Here is a 26,879-nt window from a genome sequence, read left to right as displayed (position 1 = left end):
AGCTTGGATATGAGAAAGTATTTTGACTTTGTAAAAAAAAATGACACATTACTGCTTTAAGAATTGGCTCACTTTCAATTCATAAGCTGAAATTTGAATTAAACTGGCCACACAATTGAAATTTTAATTACAATGCTACAGGATAAATTTGTAACATATTGACTGGGCATTGTTCCAAACTAAGTTGTAAATATGGCAAAATGTAAATCTTTTTGCCATTGACTTAAATCAAGGCTTTAACCATGTCTTAAATATAGGGGGTGTGGGGTCGTGGGTGTTGAGGTCACAAATGTAATGGTCCTCTATGGTCCTTTAAAACAGTAAAGGTGCTGAAGGCTTTAAATGCGATAAAGGCCCAAAATTTTATCATCTTTTGATCATAAGTTCCAGGGATTCAAACTATTCAACTTTCAGCTAAAGTCACCTTTTCTGAAGCTAATTTACTGAAATTGTTTGGTAAAATTTTCAAAATTTTCCTTATTAAAATCACTTGAAGGGGTTGTGTAACAGGTTCAAGGAATGAGGAAGCGGGAGATGGTGAATCCAACTCGAAGGTAAATTTATTCACACAAAAAACACGTTTGCTTGACTGCGTAATGGTAAAGCTTCAGACAAACACTCAAACGGGATAACAAGTGGGACTGGCAGCTGCCAACACACTCATAGCTTCAGCTGGGCTCTCTCTCTCTCTCTCACTCTGAGGTCTGGCCCCTTTTATTTCCCCCGTCTCTCGCTGCAAACAAAGAAACAGCAATTACCAGCAATTCATCTCAGGTGAAACCCCTTACCGCTTCCTCTCTCCCCAGACGAATGCTCGACCACGCCCTCACCTCCACATGTCCAAAGAGTAAAAAAAAAAATGTAATTTAAAATTTAAATACCATAAAAGTGGGGGGCCTTGGTAGCTCAGCGAGTAAAGACGATGACTACCACCCCTGGAGTTCGCAAGTTTGAATCCCAGGGTGTGCTGAATGACTCCAGCCAGGTGTCCTAAGCAACCAAATTGGCCCAGTTGCTAGGGAGGGTAGAGTCACATGGGGTAACCTCCTCGTGGTCGCTATAATGTGCTTCGCTCTCGGTGGGGCGGGTGGTGAGTTGTGCATAGATGCCATGCTATGTCTCCATGGTAACACGCTCAACAAGCCACGTTGTGGAGGCAACTGAGATTTGGCAATCTGGCTATATCTGATTATTGGGGGGGACTTGTAAAATAAAATTTAAATGAATGCAGATTTCTTTAGGAGACATTTCAGACATTGATTATTAATATTATCAAATATTTCTGGAAATACCTAATATGTTATGTGCATGTTTAATGGTAATTCATACTGAAAAATGAGATGTATTACTAAAAACAACACCTAAAGCTGTATGAATTTCTTTGAGTTTTATTACATTTTAAAGGAATGTTTCAAGTTAAGCTCAATCGACAGCATTTGTGGCATAATGTTGTTTATTACAAAACATAATTATGTCTTCAGCAAAAATTACTGTAAGGCAATTACAATGAAAGAATGAATGAATGGGGCCAGTCGATAAACATTCAAAATAACACAAAAGTATAGCCCCAAAATGTAAACATTATATGATTTAACATGATTTTAATGTGCTAATATCACTGATTGTCTTTACGGTGTTGCGTCACCATGGCAACAAAGTTATAATATTGGATATGATTTCTAATGCTTTCATGATTTTATCATGCAAAAATTTTGATAACACCTATAATGTTTACATCATGTGACTATACTTCTGAAACAGTGTGTATTTTAATGGTTATGGTCTGGCCCCATTTACTTTCATTGTAAGTGCCTCACTGAAACCTCGATTAGTGCTTCTTTTTTTTTTTTTAATAAAGATAGAGTGAGTCAAAATATATATATATATATTTTTGTGGTAATTCAAATTAGGCCACCAATGCTGTTGATTTATCTTAACTTGTATTGGACCTGGAACAATCCTTTAATTCTACTTTTTTTTTTTTTTTTTATCCCATTTTTCTCCCAATTTGGAATGCTCAATTCCCATTACTTCGTAGCTTCTGAGACCGTCAATCCGTGCATATTATCACGTGGCTCGCTGTGTACGACACCGCAGAGACTCACAGCACGGGAGGCTCATGCTACTCTCCGCGATCCATGCACAACTTACCACACACCCCATTGAGAGTGAGAACCACTAATCATGACCACGAGGAGGTTACCCCATGTGACTCTACCCTCCCTAGCAACTGGGCCAATTTGGTTACTTAGGAGACCTGGCTGGAGTCACTCAGCACACCCTGGATGTGGCATCAATACTCGCTGAGCTACCCAGGCCCCCTTTAATTCTACTTCTTTAAATTCAAATTTTAATTACAATTCTGATTCCTACAGTATTTGCTGTCTCATTCCAAAGTCTACTCAAATTCAGGAATCGAATTGGGATTTAAACTACATTCTCAATTTAATTCTGAATGGTGCACAACCTTGATCAGAATGCAGATTGATCTGAACATACTTTCTTAGGGACTAGAAGGTTTTGGAATTGCACTTTCTCTACCTTGTCACACAAACACTTTGTTCCATTTCATTTAGTGTCAGTCACGTGTTTTGGTGTGGATAATTTGTGATGCTCTTTGGATGAGCTGTACTCGTATATGCAGGTCTGTAATTGTCTATATCTGCAGTTGGCTATATTGCTCTTTTGATATCTGTGCGTGTGTGTTATCTTTCATACACACTCCACTTGCTCTTTTATAACTCTCCGCTCTGTTCTGCACAAATGAACTGTTGTCCTGTGGGTAAAATAAATAACGCACCTCTCGAATAGCTTTGTTTTATTGGCTATGTGAAGCTACCAAGGTTTTCTTGATTATGCATGAAACTTTTGCCTGAATTTAGAATGTTTTTGGTGGTGCTTGCTAAGGCAAGCAATGATATGGAAAATTAAAATCTCACATTTTTTATGAATATGAATTAATATGAAAGTATTTTGACAATTTCGTACAAAATTCCCTGGCCAAATGCCTCTTTGTAGTCCTGGTTTAGTATGTTCTTGATGCGATTGTGCTGTCACACAGAGGAAAGCCTGAAAATAAAAGGTTGCTAACTCTTTGTTTCCATGATGTTTTTGGTGGGAATGTTGAAACTTTTGTAATCTGTGCAGGAAAGACTTTAGACTGTTTGTTTACTTTTCTCTGGGTGGGTAGATGTTGAGATCTTTATAGACTGAACTGTCTAAATGATTCAGATTTTAATGACAGAAGCTTAGATTTGACAAATTCAAGGTGAAGCAAGTGATTCTCACTGTTATTATTTCTGCTCACCCTCTCATCAGCAGTGCAAGGTAAATACGTGTAGATGTTCCTTCAAGACTGTAAATGAGGAGAGCAAACACACCAGCAGGTAGTTTTGAATCAGCTCTAGTTGCTGTATTTCTAGGTGTTAATGACTGTTAATAAGATTCTCCCACAGTGTCAGTTTGGATTAATTCTTTTTTCATTTTGGCATTTTATTTGGGCTCAAAGCACCACTGGCATAAGTCCCTCCTATTGAAGGAAAAAGCACATAAGCTCTTCTCCTTTGAGTAAAGATAATGGATAAGCCCCACCCCTTTAAAGGGATCGTTCACCCAAAAATGAAAATTCTCTCATTACTCAACCTCATGATATCCCAAGTGTGTATGACTTTCTTTCTTTAGCAGAACATATTTGAAGAAAATGTGAAAAATATCTTTCAGTAGGTCCTTAAAATGCAAGTGAATGGCGATTTCTCTTTTGAAGCTCCAAAAATCTCAGACAGTCAGCATAAACGTGATCAATACGACTCCAGCGGTTAAATTAATGTCTTCGATACGATAATTTTTGGTGTGAAAAAGATAAATATTTAAGTACTTTTTTAACTATAATCCAATACTTCCGAGAGGGTGGAGTTTTAGCGGTCTCTCGTGTAATGAATTTGCATTGCCATAATAAGGATGTAATGTCATGTTCTCCACTCGGTTGAGACATCCAGGATGAGCGCACAAATGCACCACTGTGAGTAAAGAAACAGATACATACAGATCTAAACCCAAAACCAACCAAGCTACTGTACAGCGTTCCTCCTTCTCACTTGTAAACAGCGCTGCTCTTCCAGCTGTGACGCACATGTGTCAGTTCTCACGTGTTTCAAATGCCAATGCGATAACATCACATGCGTGTACCGCTGCTGACTGGAAACATGATTTAGAGTTAAAAAAAGTATTTAAATATTTATCTTTTTTGCACCAAAAGCAATCGTGTCGCTTTAGAAGACATTAATTTAACCGCTGGAGTCATATCGATGATGTTTATGCTGACTGTGATTTTTGGAGCTTCAAAAGAGAACTCACCATTCACTTGCATTTTAAGGACCTACTGAGTTATGATATTTTTCTAGTTTTCTTCAAATGTGTTCTGGTGAAGAAAGACAGTCATACACACCTGGGATATCATGAGGGTGAATAAATAATGAGAAAATTTTCATTTTTGGGTGAACTATCCCTTTAAGAGAAGAGTTGGGGTAAGCCTCACCCATTTGAGAGAACACAGAAGACAAGCCCATCCCCTTTGCAAGGAAAATGGATAATTACCTCCCCTTTGTTCAAATGAGTACAGTTTCTTTTTAAAGAATATGCGTGATAAAAAGTTAATTTTGGAATCTGCGTGCACTATAGAGACAATCATTTTGAGACTGTGGTAGAACTCAGCAGTTCATTTTGAATACAACCTCTTGACCTCATAATCTCTTCCTAGTTTGAGTGATTGATCATCTTTAACTCTAAGCTTGTCACAGAGGAAGCAATTGAGTGAGAAAAAGGAAGGGGGCTTGACAGAGGAGGAGACAACAAGCAGAGAGCGGGAATTTTTCAACACTAAAGCATCATCTCAGGAGAATTTGTAAAAAACTTTTTAAGTGCAAAAAACTTGAGCTCTGCTCTGGGTTTCGCCAGAATCCTGTTCCTTTTCCAAATATTTGCTTAGGATGCCGGCCGTGACCTGCACACAACACATGTCCCTAATGCAGTACACTGACCAGGAGACATTCACTAAACGCGACAGACCCATGAGAAAACGAGCGCGAGAAAAGCCGGAAATCACTGGTTTGTTTATGCACTGGGAGCAAGGTGTTTGGGGTTTGAAGTGCGAGGGTCTCTGTGGTAAATTTCTGCACATGTTAACATTCTAAACATTTAACAGTTTTCATGTATTTCTCCATATGTGAAATGATTTCCAAATTCTTGGAGGGGCCGAAAGAAATGTTAGCAGTAAATGTAGACACAGGCGTCATATGCCTGATTATCGTCAACCACGGCCACAACAAGTCATTACATTCTTATTTGGAAATTTTCTAGAACTGGAATCATACCCTGCTGGAGAATCTGTCTTAAGCTGGTTGCTGTTTGGAACTTGGTAGCTGGTTTATAGCTGGGTATTAGCTGGTAGACCCTCTTGGACCAGGAACAACCAGCTAAAAGATGGTCATACCATCTTAATGTAGTCAAGTTTACATGGTATCTGGTCGCTAATAACCAGCTTGGACCAGATAGAGAACAGTTCCAGACCTTACCATGTTCTAAAACACAGCTTCTGTCTTAAGCTGGAATTTCCAGCATTTTGACACAAAATTAGATAAGAAAGGCAAATAAACCACATTTATTTTCGAGATGATAACTGGATGCAATAAAGAAGTGAGGCCATGTGACAACAATGTAGTATATTAATGATTTTTAACTAGGCTTGCTTGCTTATTTCCATAATAAGGCCTATTTATTCATTTTATTTTATATCTTTTATTACCAACACTTTCATTTTGGGTGCTTATGATTTTTTTACTCATAATTTGTTTTGATTTTTATTGTTGTTTTATAATTTTTTTTTGTGAATCACTTTGTATGAGATGTTTTTGAAAACGTGAGAAATAATATTAAAATGCATGTATGTTGCAATATGTGTCACACTGAACTAGCCGCCCATACATCGCCACAAATTTTACAGTCCTTTTCCCTCTTTCAGTCTTTGCAGTACTTTCTCCCATATTTTACCTATTCATAGTATTATTGTCATTGATAACTGCTATTTCTCAACAGTTTTGCAAGTTTCTGATGTGGACGTGACTCACTAAATGCTTATCGTGAGCCGCCTGTCTTTACTCCGCCTTTAAACAGAAGCCACATATGCAGCTGCTGCATAAGTGTATTTACACATCAACAATCGTGGGAAACAATGTATTATGCATGCGAATGTTCTTTTTGTGGAAAAAATTATGCCGACTGTATTGATGCTGCTGCACAGCTGACAGCACGCTGTTTGTTAAGATGTGCTGGTGTTGTGTCAAACTCTGTTTCCCCGTTGGGATCTGTTTCCCCACAGCAGATCTGTGTGGGGGGAACTGTATCTGACTGTAACATTCTCCGCTGTCAGAATGCGTTCCCCCATGTACAAACCTAAGTCTAACCCTTCCCTACCCTACCGTACCCTACCTACCCTAACCCTAACCTACCCTACCTAACCATAACCCCATACCAGTGGTGGGCCGTGCATTTAAAGTCTAGGCCTTCAGTGTGATTCATGCCATTAAGAAAACACAGTTTCACAATGAATAAGACACCCTATGTATTTGGGCATCATACATTATGTCGCAGCTAACTAGTAATACCAATTGACATTTTAAAAACACGTCAACGCACGAAAGCCAGAACTTGAAATGACACTTAATACTCAAGCAAGCCTAATTTTAACTGCAGCATGACTGTTTTGTGAAATTAACGTCTCCCGAACAGACATTCAAAAATCATAATTTTTCATATTAATCTATAATACCTGGAAAAATCTATCTAAGTCAGGGTACATGGTTATGCTGCATTCCATTCAAGTTGGATGAAGGATATTCCTACTTGATATCTCCAACCATAAATGCATTCCATTCCCCGATATTCGGAAGATGACGTTTAAGGAAAAAAAAACAGCAACACTCCCGTTAGCTTAGCAGGGGTTTGACTCTCATTAGAGATGTCTCCTAGCAACCCAACTGATAAACAGTGCTGCAGTGCTAGCATTTGTGCTACAGGTGTACGATTATCAAAAGAGATTATAATGTTTTATACAGCTGTTTCTGCAGACATTTGTTAAACAAGCTTTAATGTCATTTAATGTGGAAATGAACTCATTTATCGATATTACTTAATAAAGTGAATGTTTATCACTTACTTTGTAGATCTCCCTGAGTGTCGACATGTTTGTGTGACATCATGCCCCTGCATCTTGGTGAAATCGGAGTAGAGAATTTCTGCTCGAGCCTACAAGTTATAATTCTGACTTCAAGATGCATTCCATTGCACTTTTCCTAGTAGGAAGTTGTAACTTTCCCAGTTGAATGGAACGCAGCACTACTTTTCAAAACTTGATCCGACACTGAATGCTCCAGCAGCCTAATTTACACTTAGAAAACTCCTGATGTTGTTATAACAATGCAAAAAGCACTTACCAATTTGCTTGAAGTGAAAATCTGTCCTCTTTTCCGGTTTAATAAATTAAGCAATCACACGGTCATGCAGAACATCTCGTGTTTTTAAATCCATAAGGATCTCTTTCTCAACGGCAATACCAGCAGTGATGACAGCCGACTCGTCAGACAGCTTGATCTTACGCTTTTTGCTCTTGAATTACGTACATCACTTAAAGCATGATTGCGTCACTCAAGTCCAGCTAGAGTGCCTCGACCGGGACATATCCTAAAGATCACACCCATCAAGAACCTTTAAATCAATCTGATTGGCTGATGAATCTGACAATCTGACTTTAGTTGCCCATTCATTTGCACTGTCGAGGGATTCTGAAGAAATTATGTAGGCCTGACGGGGTGGAGCTCAGACTCACACACTGCTTCGGGCATGCGATTTGTGAAACAGTTGTCACACTTTTCTTGTAAGCATCAAGGAATATATTCTGACTGGATAAACTTTTCGTTTTTCTCTATTTGTTTGTAGATTAATTAAAAGTGGAAAGCGATTAAAAATACATAGGCAAAAAGGTGATTGAGAATGAAAGGATGAAAAATATGTATTTATTTGGCATGTTAGGCCAGCAGAGAAGGCTTTACTGGCCCTGAGAATTCGCCACTGTCCCATACCCTATCGGGGCTAGAGGGAAAAACATTCCGACGGGGAGCACAATTCAATACAATACCGGTGTGGTTGCCCAATATTAAATCCAGGAATCATTATACATGAATGAGATGCTGCATTTTTATTCTTTAGTGCCTACCATCAGACCTTTTGGAGACCGCATTCCATTTTTAAGTCCATAAAAGTATCCCAAAAACACAACCAACGATTCAATGATTTTAACCCACAACTGTGTTTTCCAATTAGCCCAAATTTTGCATGGAACCCTGGCAATACTGCTCACGCACCGCAGCTGATCTGGAGAAAAGAGAGCGAGAAGACGCATTTGCAGCTCGCATTTGCACTGTTTGGAAAAACAATCAAGTTTCTCATTTGACTGACAAGATTTTTGTTCTTTATGCCTTATTTTGTGGTCATTATGAGAGAAGTATTCTAAAAGTATTCTAACAAAATTTTATAAAATAACTGTATTCTGAATACGTAATGCCGTTACATGGTTTCCGTTACAGCCCAATCCTGTACTCCGAACATACTCAAGTTCATGAAGGAAAATGCTTCTAGCTACACAAGCTCTATTTTACACGTTGTTGTGTTTTGAAATGCGTCAGAATGGAATTCTTACATAACGTATGTGTTGAAATAGAAATTTAAAGGAAACTATCGTCCCTACAATACTAAGGTTTGCTACCGCCACAACAACGCAAGAGTGCATGTAGGTTTTTTTCTGCCAAAAATGTACTGGGGCCGAGTTTTGTGCATCCTTACGTACTACAACAGTAACACAAGAATGCATGTTAAGTACTGGGACCATTTGTGTGCAGTGCATTGGCTGATTTTTGTCTCGTTTGCATACTTACATAGAATATGTTGTGTCGGTTGGTTAGCCCCACCCAGAGTGTTAAATCTTATTGGTCCAAAATCATGCTGTCACATATTCTCTCAGTTTGCATTGACTTTTATGTTGAAATATTTGTTTAGTTCCCATGTTCCTGTTTCCTGTTAGTTTGTAGTCCTTTGTAGTTTCGTTTTATGATTGGTTTCCCCTGATTGTTTCCACAGGTGTTCCTCATTCCCTTGTTTGCCCTTGTATATTTAAGCCCTTGTTTTCCCTGTTTCCTTTGTCAGTCTTCACATGTTTTTTCATGTTCTGTACCTGGTTCCCTGTGTTTTGTTTAATTTTTATTCTGAGTTACTTTGTTCATCTTTTGTTTCCATTAAAAAAAAACTGCACTTAGATTCTCCATCCTCGCCAGCCTCGTTACACATGCTGTATGTTAAAGAATTATTCCAGGTCCAATAGAAGTTCAGCACAATCCACAGCATTTGACGCATAATGTTGATTATCACAAAAAATAATTTAGACTTGTCTCTTTTTTTCTTAAAAAAAAAAAAAAAGAAGCTAAAATCAAGGTTACACTGAGGCACTTACAGTAGAAGTGTATGAGGACAATTTTTGGAGGGTTTAAAGGTAGAAATGTGAAGCTTATAATTTTAAAGAGCATTTATATTAATTCTTCTTTTAAAACTTGTATTATTTGAGCTGCAAAGTTGTTTAAATCGCCATTTTTTACGGGCATTTTAGGGTTCATGGCGTGATGTTGTGATGGCAAGAAAGTTGTAAAATTGGATATAACTTTACACAGAACAGGTTAGTAAGTGATTTTTATCATGCTAAAATAATTTCTACATGCATCTTGTTTACATCTTTTGAAACAGCAAGGGGCAAATTGACTAAACAGTTGCACCACTTTTGATGATTCAGGTTTATGGATCACAGAACTGGAATGATACTGTACAGTCGTGGTAGAGTGTGTCAGATTGTGGTGGTTTGCTGCTTCTTCCGCTTTAAAGCCCTCACAATCATCCTGAATTGCGTGTGAAAATTGTGTTAAGCACAAGTTTTGTAGGCATGTTTATGTCGTTGCCTGATCTGCATAATTCCTTTAGTGAATTGGGTGCTAATGCAGCCCAGACAGCAAATAGTTGCCGCTTTTGCCTTTCGCAAACCATTCTTAGTGAATTCCCCCTTAAAAAAGTTTTTTAAAGCTTATGGATTTTTGCTGTTTTTAAAGACAAGTGGAAATAAATTTTTGCTTTAAATCAACATTACACCACAAAAGCTGTCGACTGAGCTTAACTTGTATTGAACCCGGAATATTCTTTCAAACATCAAATATGCTCTGACTGGCTGGGATATAATCGCGTCGCGCAGTATTTTCCCTCTCAGCGAGGAAAGAACAATTTGATACTGGACACGCACCAGGATAGGACACTGTGTGAACACACCTGGTCTGATGGACAGGGTCTTCATTTCACTAACCACGGCCTTGTCATATCATGGGAATGTGGATCTGTTAGTGTGTGTGATGATCAGATTTAGACAGAATGTGGGCATGTAAACGAGAATGCTGGGAAACGGAGAGGTTGTATTCCCCCTCGGCTGGGCTGAAAATGGCCTGGATTGGAAACTCTACCACAAGACCTCAGTACTTTGGACAAATAGACAGAAAATTAGTTTTGCATGAGCGTTTATTAAGCACAAGCTTGTGTATACAGTCGGACACTGATGCGACATACCTAAGAGAGAGATCAGGCTGCAGTCTCATCCAGCCTCAGAGAAGGACACAGAAAATTCTAGAATGAAAACACACACACACACACACACACATTTGTCTGTCTGACATGGGAGCAGAAGCTTATTATGGGTTAAAATTTGGCAAGCTATCTGTAATTTCTGTGCTGCTAGCATCACGAATTGAGATAGCAATTGAAATGATTGTTTTATAACAGGTTTCTGAAATCCCCCTGTCTTCCATTGGTTGGACAAAAACATAGTCTCACCTCAAGCTCATGCCACTGGCTGAGCAAATGTTGCAGTGTCGATCTGGTCGGGCTGTTCAAGCAAACAGAACAATATTTTGATAGCGCCACAGAGTCACAGTGTTAACACTTTTTCAGTTGTTTCTTTATATTAAGAAATGTGAGTCCTCAGAAACCTGAGTCCTCAGTAATTTAACATTAAGCTGCAGGTTAAACTGTTTTGACTTTGAAGCAACTGTTGAATGAAACGCTTGTGTAATGTTCCATAAAGCCCAACTGACAATGGATCTGACAACACAAACAAATAGCAGTTACGCACATAAGCGGGATCCATTTATGTCCAGGCCAAAAGAGTCGATGCAAGTTCACTCATACAGTTCAAGAGCACTTGTATGCCAGAATACATACAGAAACATTCACACAGGCAGCTGTATCTGATGGGTCTTTCCTCAAAATATGGTCACTCAGTGACACATCTTACCCCCATTTAACATTCCTGACTATTTATGGAATGTACATGATGCTGTTTTAGGGGTTGGTTGGTTCTGATATTGTATGTGTGTATCTTTATCGTCCGGCAGATGTTGACGAGTGTGCGGAAGGAAACGGTGGTTGCCAGCAGATCTGCGTGAATATGATGGGGAGTTACGAATGTCGGTGCAGAGATGGATTTCTCCTGTCTGACAACCAGCACACCTGCATCCAGAGGCCAAAAGGTGAGCTAGAGTGACCTAACACCACTGTTTGAATTGGGGGGGGGGGGGGGGTTTAAGGTACCCCTTACAATCATTGTCCATTATTGGTGTTAGTGGACCCCCCTCAATTCGAAAACTGTCTTACAGGTGTCTACACAACAACACTCCTTGTGCAACATGCAAAGTCACTGGCTATATTATGACCTTATTCAGGATAGACAAAGAAATTGTTCGTGATTGAAAACAAGGCTGTGAGGGATACATCCTAACCCTAAATTAACCATAACGTATTTTCAATTGGTTGTACTATCTAAATGTTCTAGATTAGTGGTTCATAACTTGTGGGTCGTGACCCAAAAATGGGTCATGGGTCTGTTCTGATAGGTTCACGGATAGCTGGGAAAAACAATATTAAATGCAAATAATACAATGCCACCAACCATACTGTATAATGCAAAGTTAGGTTAGCAAAATAAATAGGCTTATCGGCTTTAAAAAGAGTGGACAAAATTCCCATATTTTCGTTGTTGATATCAAAGACATGTGTCCAATCAAACTTACCAAAATTTACTGCAAATACATCTGTCACTTGGTAAAAGCTTTCCAAATTACAGAGATGCCAGCATAAACAGGATGTGTACAAGCCTTCATTCTTTGTAAACTGTAATGTTAATACATTTCAGAATTGTTTTGTTTTGTATGTTTCTGGGTCTCTGAAGCAAAACCAGTTAAGAACCACTGTTCTAGATCATGTCTAATTATTACAACCCCTGTTTTCTGAATTGTTTTTTTGACGACTGGAGCGTGACATGTTTTTAATATTTTATCTGCTAATGATTGACTCAAAGCTATTAAACAGGAAAATATTGTATAACTACCCCTCAAAGCATTATTTTCAATTGCAAAAAAAATTTAGTATGGTGTGTACCCTGATAAGGTTCATAACATTCTAACATCCTTCTCTTTCTATTTCTAATAATGCCTACTGTTTCACATACTATTTAAAAAACAACTAGTTGTCTGTATGTGCTGTATTCAGTAAATAGTGAGCATTCCTTTTCGAAGCTAGCCATTGTTTCTGTGCTGTGTATATTGTGGTTTAATCATTTTTGTGGAAAACCACTGATCTCCTTTTAGCCAAATCTCAGGAGATGAATTTGGCCCATTGAACTTGTCAATGTTTGCGTTTCATAAGCTCAGTGTTATTTGAGTCTTGCAAATTGCTGGATCGTATGTTTCAAACATACGACTATTATTGTCGTTTTTTCCGGTTGGAATGGGGTTGATAAATACTGTTGGTAATCCCTCATATTTCATGTTCATATTGGTTTTATTGCTCCCAGATTAAAACTTCTTGGATGGCGAGGTTAAGTCACCATAAATCTACAAACGCTTAGATTTCGAGGGTCTGTACTTCTGTTGTGACCGGCGCCCTGGAGTGAGAGGCAAAGATCTGAGCGAGCAGTCATCTGTTTGCTATTACGGTTATTATAACACAATATGCTTTAGATAATTGCGGGCTAGGAAGAGACTAGGTTGGATAACCCGACTGCGCGAGTGACGTTATTCGTCCTCCGAAGGTGATGACGGATTGACGGATTGGATGTGTAGACAATAGTCAAACAAAGAGCTTTCCCAATCAATAAATCGGATGGAAATGAAAGGAAATGGGGTTACTCCTGCTTTTTGGTTTAATGTGTACGTTGTCCAATGGCGGTGGTTTATTTTCTTTTAAATGAAGTATCAACACTAGCACATTTTTAGCGAGTGCGAAAGCGAGTGTTTACACACTTTGTTTACCTAGTTACTTTGGTTGCTAGTTTAAACATCCTATTTTGAAACAGCTGACGACCATTTTACATGGAAACATGGCTTTTTTCAAGGTGTCATTTTTTCCAATGCTAGCTAAAATGCTTTCTCCTATCCAAGTTTAATACGCAGAGACAACTATAAGTGAGCAGTGTTGAGGAGTAGTTAACTAAAAGTAGCGACGCTATTAACTTAACTTCATTTTTCAGTAGTGTGACAGTAGCTCAGCATTTTCCACAATAGTGTAGTTTGTTCAGCAGCAAGCTACATTTTCCAACAAGTAGCACTATAGCATCACAAAATGCTACATTTGTCCCATTGTATTGCAAACGCTGCAATGGAGCCAAGGGAATAATCAAACACGCTCACCTAAACGATCCTATCTCTCTTGTGTAGTGCTGGGAAAACCAAATAATTGAAGTGAATGAGTTCTTTTGGACAGTTCATGTATACGAACCAGTGAAATTAAACAATTCCCTTATATTTAGCATTGGGAATTCATTTCAGTGAGTTGGTTCTTTTGGATTCAGCTATATAAAATAGGGTGTTTACCAGTGAATATTAAGAATAATAATAATTCCTTACATGGTCACACTATATTAGGTGTCTTTAACTACTATGTACTAATATTAAAAATACATACAATACAATGTATTTACAGTGTAACTACATGTTGTTCTGCAAAATTCTCACAAGATTCACATTTGCTGCTACTCAGGTGAGGTACAGGTAGGTTTAGGAGCAGGGATAGGGTGTGGGTTAGGGGTTAGAGTTAGTGGTAGCACTTTATTTTTCAGTACTGTTCCACATTTCCGTATTGTATAATTACAACAACTATAGTAATTACTATGTACTAACCCTAAATGTAACCCTAACTCTAAACTTAACCCATATTAAGAACATGTAGTAACCTAATATTACTCAGTACTTTCTTGGGTAAGTACACTGTAAGTTTACTGAAAGTACACATACTGTAAAATAAAGTGCAACCGGGTTAGCGGTAAAGTTAACTGTGTAACTACAAATGTAATTAAATGCAGGCAACAGCATGTATGTACATAATACTGTAAGTACATTGTATCAAATGCTTAAGTACATAGTAGATAAAAACACCTAATATAAAGTGGGATCCCTTACATTTGTATAGCACATTTTTAGGCACTCAAAGCGCTTTGCATAGTAGTGGGGGAATCTCCTTAACAACCACCAGTGTGCAGCATCCACCATGGTTCTGGCAGCTATAGTGCGCCAGAACACCCACCACATACCAGCTATTTGTGCAGTGATGTGGCCAATTCATATGAATGAGGGATTTTTAGGAAGCCATGATGGATAGAGGCCAATGGGCAAATTAGGCAATGACACCAGGGATACACCCCTACTCTTTTTGAGAAATGCCCTGGGATTTTTAATGACCACAGAGAGCCAGGACCGTGGTTTAATGTCTCATTCGAAAGATGGTGCTTTTTTACAGTATAGCATCACTACTACACTTGGGCATTAGGACCCACACAGACCGCAGGGTGAGCACCCGTTGCTGACCTCACTAAGACCTCTTCCAGCACAAACATAGTTTTCCCCAGGAGGTCTCCCATCCAGGTACTAACGATGCTCAACCCTGCTTAGCTTCAGTGGGTAACCAGGCGAGAGCTGCAGGATGATATGCTGCTGGCAAATATAAAAGATTTTATGTTACATTTTATTTTGGCACCCTATTTAGCCCTTATGAAAATTAACCATGGTTTTACTGTAGTAATACTGTAGTAACCATGTTCTTTTGAGGTCCCTATGGTTTTACTACAGATACTATGGTTCAACTATGGTTACTCTAGCTAAAAAAAACATGGTTAATTTTCATCAGGGAATGTCACAAATTAAATATGTAACTATCAGGTGATATTACTGAATTCTGCAATCAGAACTTCTGATCGCAAAATTAAATAATATCATCCAGCTGTTATATATCTAAAGATATTTGCTTCTTTAAAAACCTTCAATGTAACTAACAACTTTTTTTAGTAGTTTGACTGTAGTTTAAATACTTTAAGTTATGAGTAGCTTGTAGCTTGGGAAGCTACAGATTCAAAGTAGTTTCCCCAGCACCATAAGAAAGCCATTTGTCAACAGCAGTTTTTATTTATTTAACCTTTATTTAACCAGATTAGTCCCATTGAGATTTAAATCTCTTTTACATGAGAGACCTGGCCAAGAAAGGCTTGTACTTCTATGAGTTAGTACGGATTGCTTTCATACTAATTGCGTACCAGAGTTCACATTAAACAAACGCTAGACCAATGCTTCAAGTGGACCAGTTCGCTGGAAAACTGATTGCACACCACAGACACAAACTGAACTCTGACGTCAAATGAACTACAGTAGGTGTGCACCAAAAGCTCTAGTGTAAAAGCAACCTTAGTTAGTCCCCAGCACTGCTTTCTTAAATAACCAGCCACAATCCACTGCAAAGTCCACTTTTCACAATCCAATCAGTTCTGGATAGATAAAATAAAGTTTCACTCAGAAAAAAGTCACAAAGTAATATGGGTTGTGAATGCCATCATGTTAATCTCTCTTGCTATGATATTTAATTAAAATATAAAGCATGTAGAATGATTATTTTGATGTGGAACATGTTTACATGCATGATTACACCGATTATGCTTAATGTAAAATGCCTTAACCGTTTTTTCATTAACTGGGTAAGGTCATAAATGGCTTGAGAATAAGCCAATCGACACAGGTAGATTTTTTACATTACCCCGATTTTGCATGTAAACAACTTAACCAACGTTCTTACTTGGTTAACCAATGTGTGCATGTTTTGTGCACATGTCTGTTTACGTTTCAACTTCAAAAGCAGAGAATACCCTTTTTACAGTACTGTATATCAAGTCTCATGTAAACGTGGTTTTCTTGCATTGTCTGATTTTTGAACAAGCTGATTTTTGTTATTAACGTATTGGTAGGATTGTAAACGTGTTCATGGTGAATCATTCTCAAAGCTGATTGATTGAATTGGTTCTGCATCACTGACGCACTCATCAGTAGAAGTCATTTCCCGTTTTGTGTTGCTTTTTTTCTACTTCTCACACCTGCAAACTACGAATGGCTTTTAAAATGAATCTCAGTCCATGTGGTTTTTGTTGCTGTCAGTCCAGTGGTCTGGGAAATGTTTACTTAGTAATAAAAAACTGCTTCCTTCGTCTTAAAGTCTCGTTTGTTTCAAAGTCAGGTAATGGGCCCCAAGTGCAGGGCTCGCTGGAAGTATGGCTTACATGAGTACACACACATATACTGTGTTGTGATGTTTAGTGGATGCATATCAAATTGCTGTTTTTATATTCCATAATAAGTAGTAAAGAGTTACAGAGGCGTATCTTTTGATGAAAAATATATTTTTTTTTGTTTCGTTAGAATAACATGCAATTCTGAATTGTGCACAGATGAGAAACATTTATTAATCAAATGGAGACACTTTTTGATTTGGCTTTATATTAAATTGATGGTAGATTCAAATGTTGTGATATTGGTACTTAATAAATCATAACCCGTATAGACTTTTGATAGGCTTCTTTGAACAAACAGAGTCATCAGTCAATAGATATACAAATATAATATATGTAAAGTTTTGAATGTTTCTGCTTCCTGACATTTGTACTTTTTAATATCTGATACACACAAGCACAAACATATGTTTTTTACATTGGCAATTAAAGGGGAAAAAAAATCCAGAGATTTTTTCAGGGGGAAGCGTGTCTAATCTGGTCATTCTAGTCGAAAGTATTCCAGCAACGCAGGCGAGAGTTCAGATCGTTACGAAACCAGGATTGTTTTTGGAACACATGCTGTATAAATAAAGGCATAATTGCTAGGCATCAAAGGTGCTTGTCACATGTAATCATAGAATCTCCAGGATTCCTGTGCGAAACTGCGCCTGCAGGGGTGAGTGTCCAGCCAACTGATTTCAATGACCTAAACGTTAGTCTGCAAACTCTATTGCATGCTGCTAATCTGATAGTTGTGTTCGGAGCTGTCATATTTCAGTTTTATTAAATATGCCTTGTTTAACATTGCCTTGATCCCCGAGTTGTCAAACAGCAATCTACACTTTTTAAAGTAATTTTCTCAGATTTATAGCTACATCAAACTAAAAAGCCAATAGGCTAATAAGAGTAGAAGATACCACTCTGCCAAGCCTAAATTGTTTTTGACTGAATGCTTTGAATGATCGGATCAAAATGCAAATGAAATATCTGTTGTCTCCAGTTATATCCTTTTTGGCCTTGTAGAATGTTGGTATATTTGTTGAACAAAGCATAATTTAATGTGGATAAATACTCCCAGAATGCAAATTATTGGTTGTTGCTAAGGCAGCATCACTTTTACTATTTATAATTAGGCTTGGGAATTTGAACAAACCCCTAACCTTAAGTAGTAAACTTTGATGTATAATTTGTCAATGAATTTGTCCACATGAGTGATACCTTAAATCATGTGACTTATTTAGAAGAGGTGTGTTATTACCTTACCGAGCAACCTGATTTAGGATTTCCCCCGACTGACCATAAAACAGACAAAACTATCACATAGACTTGCACTGAATGGAAACCTGAGCCGAATAGCATAGATCTAGAGCAGAGAGCTTTTTTGACTCTAGCCAATAAGCAACCACCTAGCAACTCCTCAGCAATCACATAGAAATGTGCAATAAATCACTCAGAACACCTAACCAACCGCATAGCAATGCACTGGCAATCACCACTGTGGCGGCGAGTTTTGCAGCAGATAGGCAGCACTTATTTTCTTCAAAATAGTTAAAATGTAGTCCTTATACATAAGCAAGACTCTCATCATTTACTCACCTTTGTGCCCTTCTAGGTGTGTATGACTTTCATTTTTCTGCAGAACACAAATTATGATTTTTAGAAGAATATTTCAGCTCTGTAGGTCCTTACGATGCAAGTGAATGGTGATTAGACCTTTGTAGCTCCAAAAATCACATAAAGGAAACATAAAAGTAATCCATAAGACTCCCAGTGGTTAAATCCAGATCTTCAGAAGCGATATGATAGGTGTGGGTGAGAAACAGAACAATATATAAGTCCATTTTTACCCTAAATCTCCACTTTCACTTTCAGATGTGAAAGTGAAACTAAACAGGCACCACATGTGACTTTCAGATGTGAAACCGAAAGTGGAGATTTAGAATAAAAAAGGACTTACATTTTTATCTGTTTCTCACTTACATCTATTACATCACTTCTGAATATATGGATTTAACCATTAGGGTCTTATGGATTACTCTGTAAGATTTTTGGAGTTTCAAAGATCTGATCACCATTCACACGCATTGTTTGGACCTACAGAGCTGAGATATTCTTTTAAAAATTGGTGTTTGTGTTCTGCTGAAGAAAGAAAGTCATACACATCAGGGATGGCATGAGGGTGAGTAATTGAAGAGAGAATTTTCATTTTTGGGGGAACTATCCCTTTAAAGAGTTCTGTTTTATTTTATTGTCTCTGAAGCTGCTTTTTGAGAGCAACACCACACACACACACACACACACACACACACACACACACAACTCTACAAAAATTTCTCCATGTTTCCACTGGTTGTGTTTATGTCAACTTAAAATTTTAATGGTCCATAATTACTAGATGCTTAATCGTTATGGGTTGTGTGCAAATTCTGACCTTTATAGCTACATTCACCTTTTTGCTTGATTACCACGACTGGAGTCTGCTAGCACATGTTTTCAAGTCTTCCACATGTTTGAGAAACAAGTTAATTTGTCATTTAGCCCAAAATGCATGTTCTGTGTTTACATTGCAATAATGCAGTGTTGTGATATTGCTTTTATAAACAAGAAGTTCATATCGAGTACATTTACATTTATGCATTTGCCAGACGCTTTTATCCAAAGTGACTTACAGTGTACTTATTACAGGGACAATACCCCCAGAGCAACCTGGAGTTAAGTGCCTTGCTCAAGGACACAATGGTGGTGGCTGTGGGGATCAAACCAGCAACCTTCTGATTACCAGTTATGTGCTTTAGCCCACTATGCCACCACCACTTCCATTTTAGACACAATTTGGCCAGTTATGCTGTCTATTTTTGGTCTGCCAAAAAAAAAAAAAAAATAGCAGGATCAACTGTTGTGTCGCCAATCAATGCACAGGACTGCCTGTAATGCCGCAAACACAGACAAGCGGAGTGATACAAACATTGCTTCATAACCTCAAACATTTTACAGTTAGGATAATTAATTATATTACTCTGAAGAATTGCTCATTACGGATAATAATACATGTAACTACATAGGTAAAGTTTGTCATGACTTGGCTTGAAAAAGCATGGTCTGAAAGTTTAAAAAGTTTTGAAAGCCTAGACTGACAGCTAAAAGTTAGCAAGTTAGACAGTCAGTCAGTCAATCTTGGCAGGTTTGAACATTCTGTAATGTAAGTCAACTGGATTTTTCCAGTTTTTGATCGTCTGCTTTGTGAAAAACTTTATTCCGATACATTTGAAAAGACATAACACTCTGTTCTAGTCTGAAGGTCTGTACCGGGTTTGGTGGATTTAGCTTGAAACATCTAGGAGAAGTTAATGTTAGACATTTTTAAACCAAATTTGTAGAATAACGGTATGTTGGCTTTATGAACCCAACAAAACTATTTATCGAACAGTGGTACCTTAAATTGTATTTCTGTTGCAAATATTTTATAAAGCAATAAGCCACTTTAGTCTGTGAGTTACAGTGATTTTAGGCTTTAAGATCACCCCCTACTTGTGCTAAAAACACTGTAACACATGGCTTCTCATAGCTTATTATTACCAGCTTAGAATATAGACTGGCCTCAGTATAGTAGATTTTTTATTTTTTTATTTTATTTAAACAGGAAAGGCTCTTGAGATTACAAATCTCTTTTTCAAGAGCATCCTGGCCAAGATAGGCAGCAAGTCATTTCACAAACAGAAAACATAAAACAAATAAAGTCAGAAAATACAATCAAAAACCTACCAACACTAGTTAAAAACACTGACAGGACAAAGAATCAGTCTCAAAAGCTTTCATCAATGACTTAAAAACACTTAGTGGGACAAGTTTTTCCATTTTTAGGCTACCTTGTAAGGCATTCCAAGCCGATGGAGCAGAGTACATAAAAGCCCTTTTGCCAAGATAAGTTCTAGCATTAGGGACAGTTAGTAAAATAAGGTCCTGTGAATAACAGCTACTTTTAAAAATAATAAAAAATGCACAAATAAGATGGGAGAAACCCCAGAATGGCTTTATAGATAAAAATATGCCAGTGAATGAGCCTACGGGTGCCTAGAGAAGTCCAGCCAACCCTTTCATATAAAGTGCAATGATGAGTAACAGTTTTGCAGTTTAGAATAAATCTCAATGCTCCATGGTAATGGGTGTCAATTGATTTCGAACACTGGGCAGAAGATAAATAGATTTAGGAGCCAAATTAAGAGTATAGCCCATTAACAGATACTAGCAACACCGTTTGATGGCATCACTCGCCTTGCCGGTATTACACACAGGTGCACGCAACTTGAGGACACCAAGCCGATACAGTTTTTCAACAGAGAAAGTTTGGTCAAAGTGTCACTTTTATTTTTATTTATTTTACGTGGAATACCATGGTATATCATAATTTGTTCCTAATTATGTCTCCATTTGTAACGATGCTAGCACTGCTGGCAATGGCAATGACGAAGACGATGATGAAGTGTAGAGAACCCAAACACAAACGTGAAACATAAACATGAACATGAACTTGACTATGGTTTGACATAAACGTGGCTTGACTTAAACATCTACAATCACATTCAATACTTGAGAATTAGACAATGCAAACATGAGGGCTTAAATACAAGACATGGGAGAACATAAACCAATGAACAAACAGAACTCTAACAAGATAATTAAACAATAAACCAAAGAAAATATGACACATGAATATGGAGGGAAAACATGAAATCACATGACAAGGGAAACAGGAACTAAACATTTCAAAATAAAAGACATGAATCAACAAAATACACATGACATATCCCCTCCACAAAGGGCGGCTTCCAACGCCCCAACACAAACAAAACACGTAAAACATGACATAAATTCTAAGTTCTGTAGGGAGCTGGGGGGGGGGGGGGTGTTTTGAGGCATGTGGCGTGGCAAGAAAGGGCGAGGGGCATGGGACCAGGGCAGAGTCCTTGGGTGGTGGAGCCATGAGAGGCTCGAGGGGTGGAGCCATGGAACTTGGTGCCCAGATAGTAGCTGAAGACTCGAAGGGCCAAGGTGGAGCTGATGGCAGGGAGGACCAAGGCAGTGCTGGAAGCTTGGAGGAGCAAGGCGGAGCTGGGGGATCGGAAGACTGAGGTGGAGCGATGGGACTGAGGACCAAGCTGGAGCCGTAGGGAAGGAGGTCCTTGGTGGAGCTGGCAGATCGGAGGGACGAGGCGCAGCCAGAGGATCGGAGAGCCAATGTGGAGCCAGGTGACCGACAGACCAAGGAGGAGCCAGAGGGACGAGGGACCCTGGAAAAGCTGACAGGCTGAAGTACCAAGGCGAAATCCAGGGTCAGAGGGCTGAAAGTTCCCCTTGCCTGCTCAGGAGATCTAAGGGTGGGTATAAGAGTGGGAACCATCTCCAGGTCCAACTGCTCAAGTGTGGCTGTGACATGGCATGGAGCAGGCTGAGGCGTTGCTGTGACGTGGCATGGAGCAGGCTGAGGCGATGCTGTGACGTGGCATGGAGCAGGCTGAAGCGTTGCTGTGATGTGGCATGGAGCAGGCTGAGGCGTTGCTGTGACGTGGCATGGAGCAGGCTGAGGCGTTGCTGTGACGTGGCATGGTGCAGGCTGAAGTGTTGCTGTGAAGTGGCATGGAGCAAAAGATGGCGCTAGCTCAGTGACCATGACTAGGAACTCTGGTTTGGCGGCCATGACGTGAATCTCTGGCTTGGCGGCCATGTCGTGGAACTCTGGCTCAGCGGTGGCCATGTTGTAGAACTCTGGCTCGGCGGCACCCATGTCGTGGAACTCTGGCTCGGCATCCACTTCCTCCACAGTGAACGCGGAACCAATGATCTGTAGGGTGAGATCGATATATTGAGCCAGGTTGAGGGAACTGCAACCGCCAGGCATCAAGGAGGAGATCGGCTCACTTAACCCCACCCTAAAAATGTCCTTGAGGGCGACCACATTAAAATCCACCTGGCTGGCCAGAGCACAAAAGTCCTCTACGTACTCCTCCAGGGGACGATTCCCCTGATGTAGCCGTATGAGTAGAACTACTGGGTTCATAGTCGGTCAAGTATTCTGTAACGATGTTGGCACTGCTGGCAATGGCAATGAAAAAGACGATGACGAAGTGTAGAGAACCCAAGTGCAGTTTATTTACAATCATGATAACCAATAACCCCAACTACAAACGTGAAACTTAAAACATGAACATGGACTTGACTATGGCTTGACTTGACTACAAAGTTACATTCAATACTTGACAATTAGACAATTCAAATATGAGGGCTTAAAAACAAGACATGGGAGAACATAAACCAATGAACAAACAGAACTCTAACAAGATAATTAAACAATAAACCAATGAAACATGACACATGAACATGGAGGGAAAACATGAAATCACATGACAAGGGAAACAGGAACTAAACATTTCAAAATAAAAGACATGAATCAACAAAATACATGACACCATTGATCATTTGAACATTTTTCTCTGATGTTCTTACAAATTAATCATTCAAATGGCACACAGTCTCATCACATCCATCAACAACTTTAATCAATACAAAGAAGACTCAACTGAATCGACAACATTGAAGGTAATCCCTCTAGTTAAAACCTGCAAGCTTGCCTGATAATGCATGGCAAAGAGAAGACAAATAGAACGCCATAACGGTAGATTACTCTAGACACCCCATATATTTAGTTTTAAATGCACCAGGAGCAGAATATGTGTTTGGGTTTAATCGTTTACAGATAGCATTAATTACTTCATCTATTAAACAGTGAACAGAATGAAGACTACAGCTGATCACCACAGCAAACTTCTATGACATAATTCACAGTTTACAAGAGCTTGTCCTGTGACAAATTTCAAAGAGGACTACATTTGTTTAAAACCTAGTTTAATATGTTGATATTAAGTATTTATTTGTACTTTTCTTTGGATTCTAGCTGCATAATATTTTAACTGGTTCAATTTCTGTGCCTTTGAGCATAGTTTGATATGGTCTTTTATGTTTGCTTGGAAACAACTTTGCATTATACAACGTATATTGTTGAATAATGGGAAGAAACATGTGTGTAAATGAACTCTGTATGGTTCAGAGGATGTGAGAAGAATTGTGTTTACACATCAGCCAACGACCAATCAGGAGAGCTTTCATTGCGCCTGCTCTTCCAGAGAGGTGCTAAAAACCTGAAGCTTACACAAGAATATATGTACCTCAGATAGTGTCCTTCATGTCAGAACACTGTTATTGTTGGTAGGAAGATCTGAGAATTCCTGAAGAAATTGCTTTGATATTACGGTGGTATTTGCCTTTTTCTCTGCATGTAGAAAATCTGCCTTGGGCTTATCGTAAATTATTGCAGGAGAATAGTTAGAGTTTCCAAAAGTAGCACAGACCTGGTTAGTAAACTTGCTATACAGTATTTCCTCCTGCCTGGTTTCATAGAAACATGTTATTTTACCTAATTTTTTGTGAAATACTTCTTGCATGGCTCATTGTATGTATCACAGCAGTTTCCTTTTCAATTTTCCTTTTCAGCTTTGTAATTTGTACTTACCGTCTTTCACTAGAGTACAAACTACAATCCCATGAAGCATTGCGAATGATGTAACTGAATAAAAAATGATGGGAATGTGTAAAACTATTTAGGTTGTTGATTATAAGTATAGAAACAATATATGTTACATTTATTGCAAAATATTCCAATATGTACAATTACATAATTAGTTTAAGGGTAAAGGGAGACCAACTCCATTACATCACTCACAGTATGTCGTGGGAGTGGGTGATTGCTCAAATTGAGGCAAATTTCACGGGCTTTCTTGGCCACAGTTCTCTGATTGGTGTACTGTTCTCTGCTGTACCATGGGTAATGTAGTTCCCTATCTGTCACTCACTCGACGTTGTGTCAATGTAGTGAAACTAAGGGTCACTCTTGGGAGCCCTAAACACCTCTGATCTTTGAAAAAAGTCCAATGGGAATTTTCATGCCACTCCCCCAGACATACGGGTATAAAAGGAGCTGTATGCAACCACTCATTCAGATTTTCTCTTCGGAGCCGAGCGGTTCTATTCATTGAAGCTGAATTCATCCGCGAGTTCATTCCCCTCATCTGCTGGATTTTATGGTGCATTTCAGCGGCTTCTCCCCCTGTGCACCCATGGAGTGCAGAGAACACCCCCTGGTGCTTCGGCAGAATAACAAAAAGAGTATATTCTAAAAAGAGTATATTTTCATTCTAAAAGAGCGGCACGCACGGAACGTCTTTTTAAAGATGCCTTTCCGTTTGTGTGTTATTCCTGGTTGCTGTTGTTATCTCTCTGCTTCTGATGGCCACGATCGCTGTCTTACGTGTCTGGGCGCTGCCCACGTGGAGACATCGTTTGTGGATGGGTCTTGCCCTCATTGTGAGAACATGACCATGGCAACGTTGTGGTTGCAGCTTGCATTCGTAAGAAAGCAAGCCACCCCAGCGGCTCCCCGCCTCGGTCCTTCTACCTATGGGTATGAGGACATGCCGGTTAGCACTGTGGGCGATTTGGGGACCTCAATGGGAGCACCTCTGCCGGGTAAACCCCCATGGACCTCCCATTCCCCAGCACGCTCGCTTGCCCCGGTCGGGCTAAAAAAAAAGAACTGCACGAGGGTAGTTCCACCCCAGATCTGATGCAGGAACTGTGCTCGGCGACCGACCTCACTCTCCGAGCGACGAAGGTCACGGCGCGGTCTCTCGGGTGGACGATGTCCACCTTGGTGTTCCAGGAGTGCCACCTTTGGCTTAACCTGGCCGAGATGAGAGAGGCTGACAAGGCACTGTTCCTTGATGCCCCCATCTCCCAGGTTGGCCTATTCGGTGACACCTTCGAGGACTTTTCCCAGCAGTTCTCAGCGGTGAAGCAGCAGACGGAGGCCATTCAACACATCAGACGCCACCCGTCTCACGGCCGGCCGCCAAGAACCCTAGGAAGGCTTCGAAGCGCCCCTGAGACGGGTGATCCAGGGACAGGGAGATCCACTTCTATGGAGCAGACCACTCCATCCCCCGGTGGAGGGCCGGGAGGAGAATCTTTTGTTTCATTATTCGCCGCATGCCCAAGAGGCTGCGGTACCCTAAACTTCAACAAAAGAGTGGTTTCCTTGTTCTCTGGGTCACATGTCAGGTGTGCACGGCCGTCATCACGACCGCCGTCCATCGTCCCATTTTCACAGGTTTCCGAACTTCAGGCGTTCCAGCGGCAGACCCCCCTCCCCAGCGCGCCCAGCTGTGGCACAAACACGCCTACACCGGGTTGGCTCCGATGGACTGCGGGGATGATGTTCCTCATCCCCCCTCCTCGACCAATCTTATGGTAGGTATCAGGAGCCAGGTAAGTGCTTTGATGTCCCAGGACTCAGCATTGCCTCGGGGCTCAAGCCCCCGCAATGTGGCGCCTCAGGCTCCGCCCCGTCGCAAGGCCCCACCCACCGGTACGTCCTACGTGATTATCCCCTTGGTCCCCCTCGCCCGGAGTCTGGATGCGTGGCTTGCACTTTCCAACCCGTCGCGATGGCTGACCTGGACCGTCCGACTCGGCTACGCAATTCAGTTCGCCAGGCACCCACCCAGGTTCAGCGCCGTCCACTTCACCTCGGTGAAGGGTGAGAATGCCGCTACCTTGCGTGCGGTGATCGCGACCCTTCTGCGCAAGGGCGTGATAGAGCCTGTCCCTCCAGCCGAGATGAGAAAGGGTTTTACAGCCCTTACTTCATCGTACCGAAGAAAGGCGGTGGGTTGCGGCCAATCTTGGACCTGCGAGTTCTGAACCGGGCCTTGCAAAGACTCCCGTTCAAGATGCTGATGCAAAAACGCATTTTAGCGAGCGTCCAGCATCAAGATTGGTTCGTGGCGGTAGACCTGAAGGACGCGTACTTCCACATCTTGGTTTTACCTCGACACAGACCCTTCCTGCGGTTATCTTTTGAGGGCCAGGCATACCAGTACAAGGTTCTCCCCTTCGGCCTGTCCTTGTCCCCCCGCATCTTCACGAAGGTTGCAGAGGCAGCCCTTGCCCTGCTAAGGGTAGTGGGCGTCCACATATTCAACTAGCTCGACGACTGGCGAGAGTTACTGTGCGCACACAGGGACCTGGTGCTCAGGCACCTCAGCCGTCTAGG

At 40.1% G+C, this 26,879-nt stretch overlaps 1 protein-coding gene across 1 annotated transcript in view; it reads left to right on the top strand.

The window, feature by feature from the left end:
* The window catches only part of LOC127418748 (signal peptide, CUB and EGF-like domain-containing protein 3), a 144,577-nt gene that overhangs the window by 49,102 nt on the left and 68,596 nt on the right, over positions 1–26,879 (top strand). Inside the window, exon 4 of the mRNA XM_051659521.1 lies at positions 11,529–11,663. Coding sequence (XP_051515481.1) covers positions 11,529–11,663 — 135 coding nt within the window. The remainder of the gene's footprint in view (positions 1–11,528; positions 11,664–26,879) is intronic.

The sequence above is a fragment of the Myxocyprinus asiaticus genome, chromosome 28 (assembly GCF_019703515.2).
Source record: "Myxocyprinus asiaticus isolate MX2 ecotype Aquarium Trade chromosome 28, UBuf_Myxa_2, whole genome shotgun sequence".
NCBI classification, from domain to species: domain Eukaryota; kingdom Metazoa; phylum Chordata; class Actinopteri; order Cypriniformes; family Catostomidae; genus Myxocyprinus; species Myxocyprinus asiaticus.
Note: the sequence above shows the minus strand (reverse complement) of the source record. Positions and strands in the feature narration are given on the sequence as shown.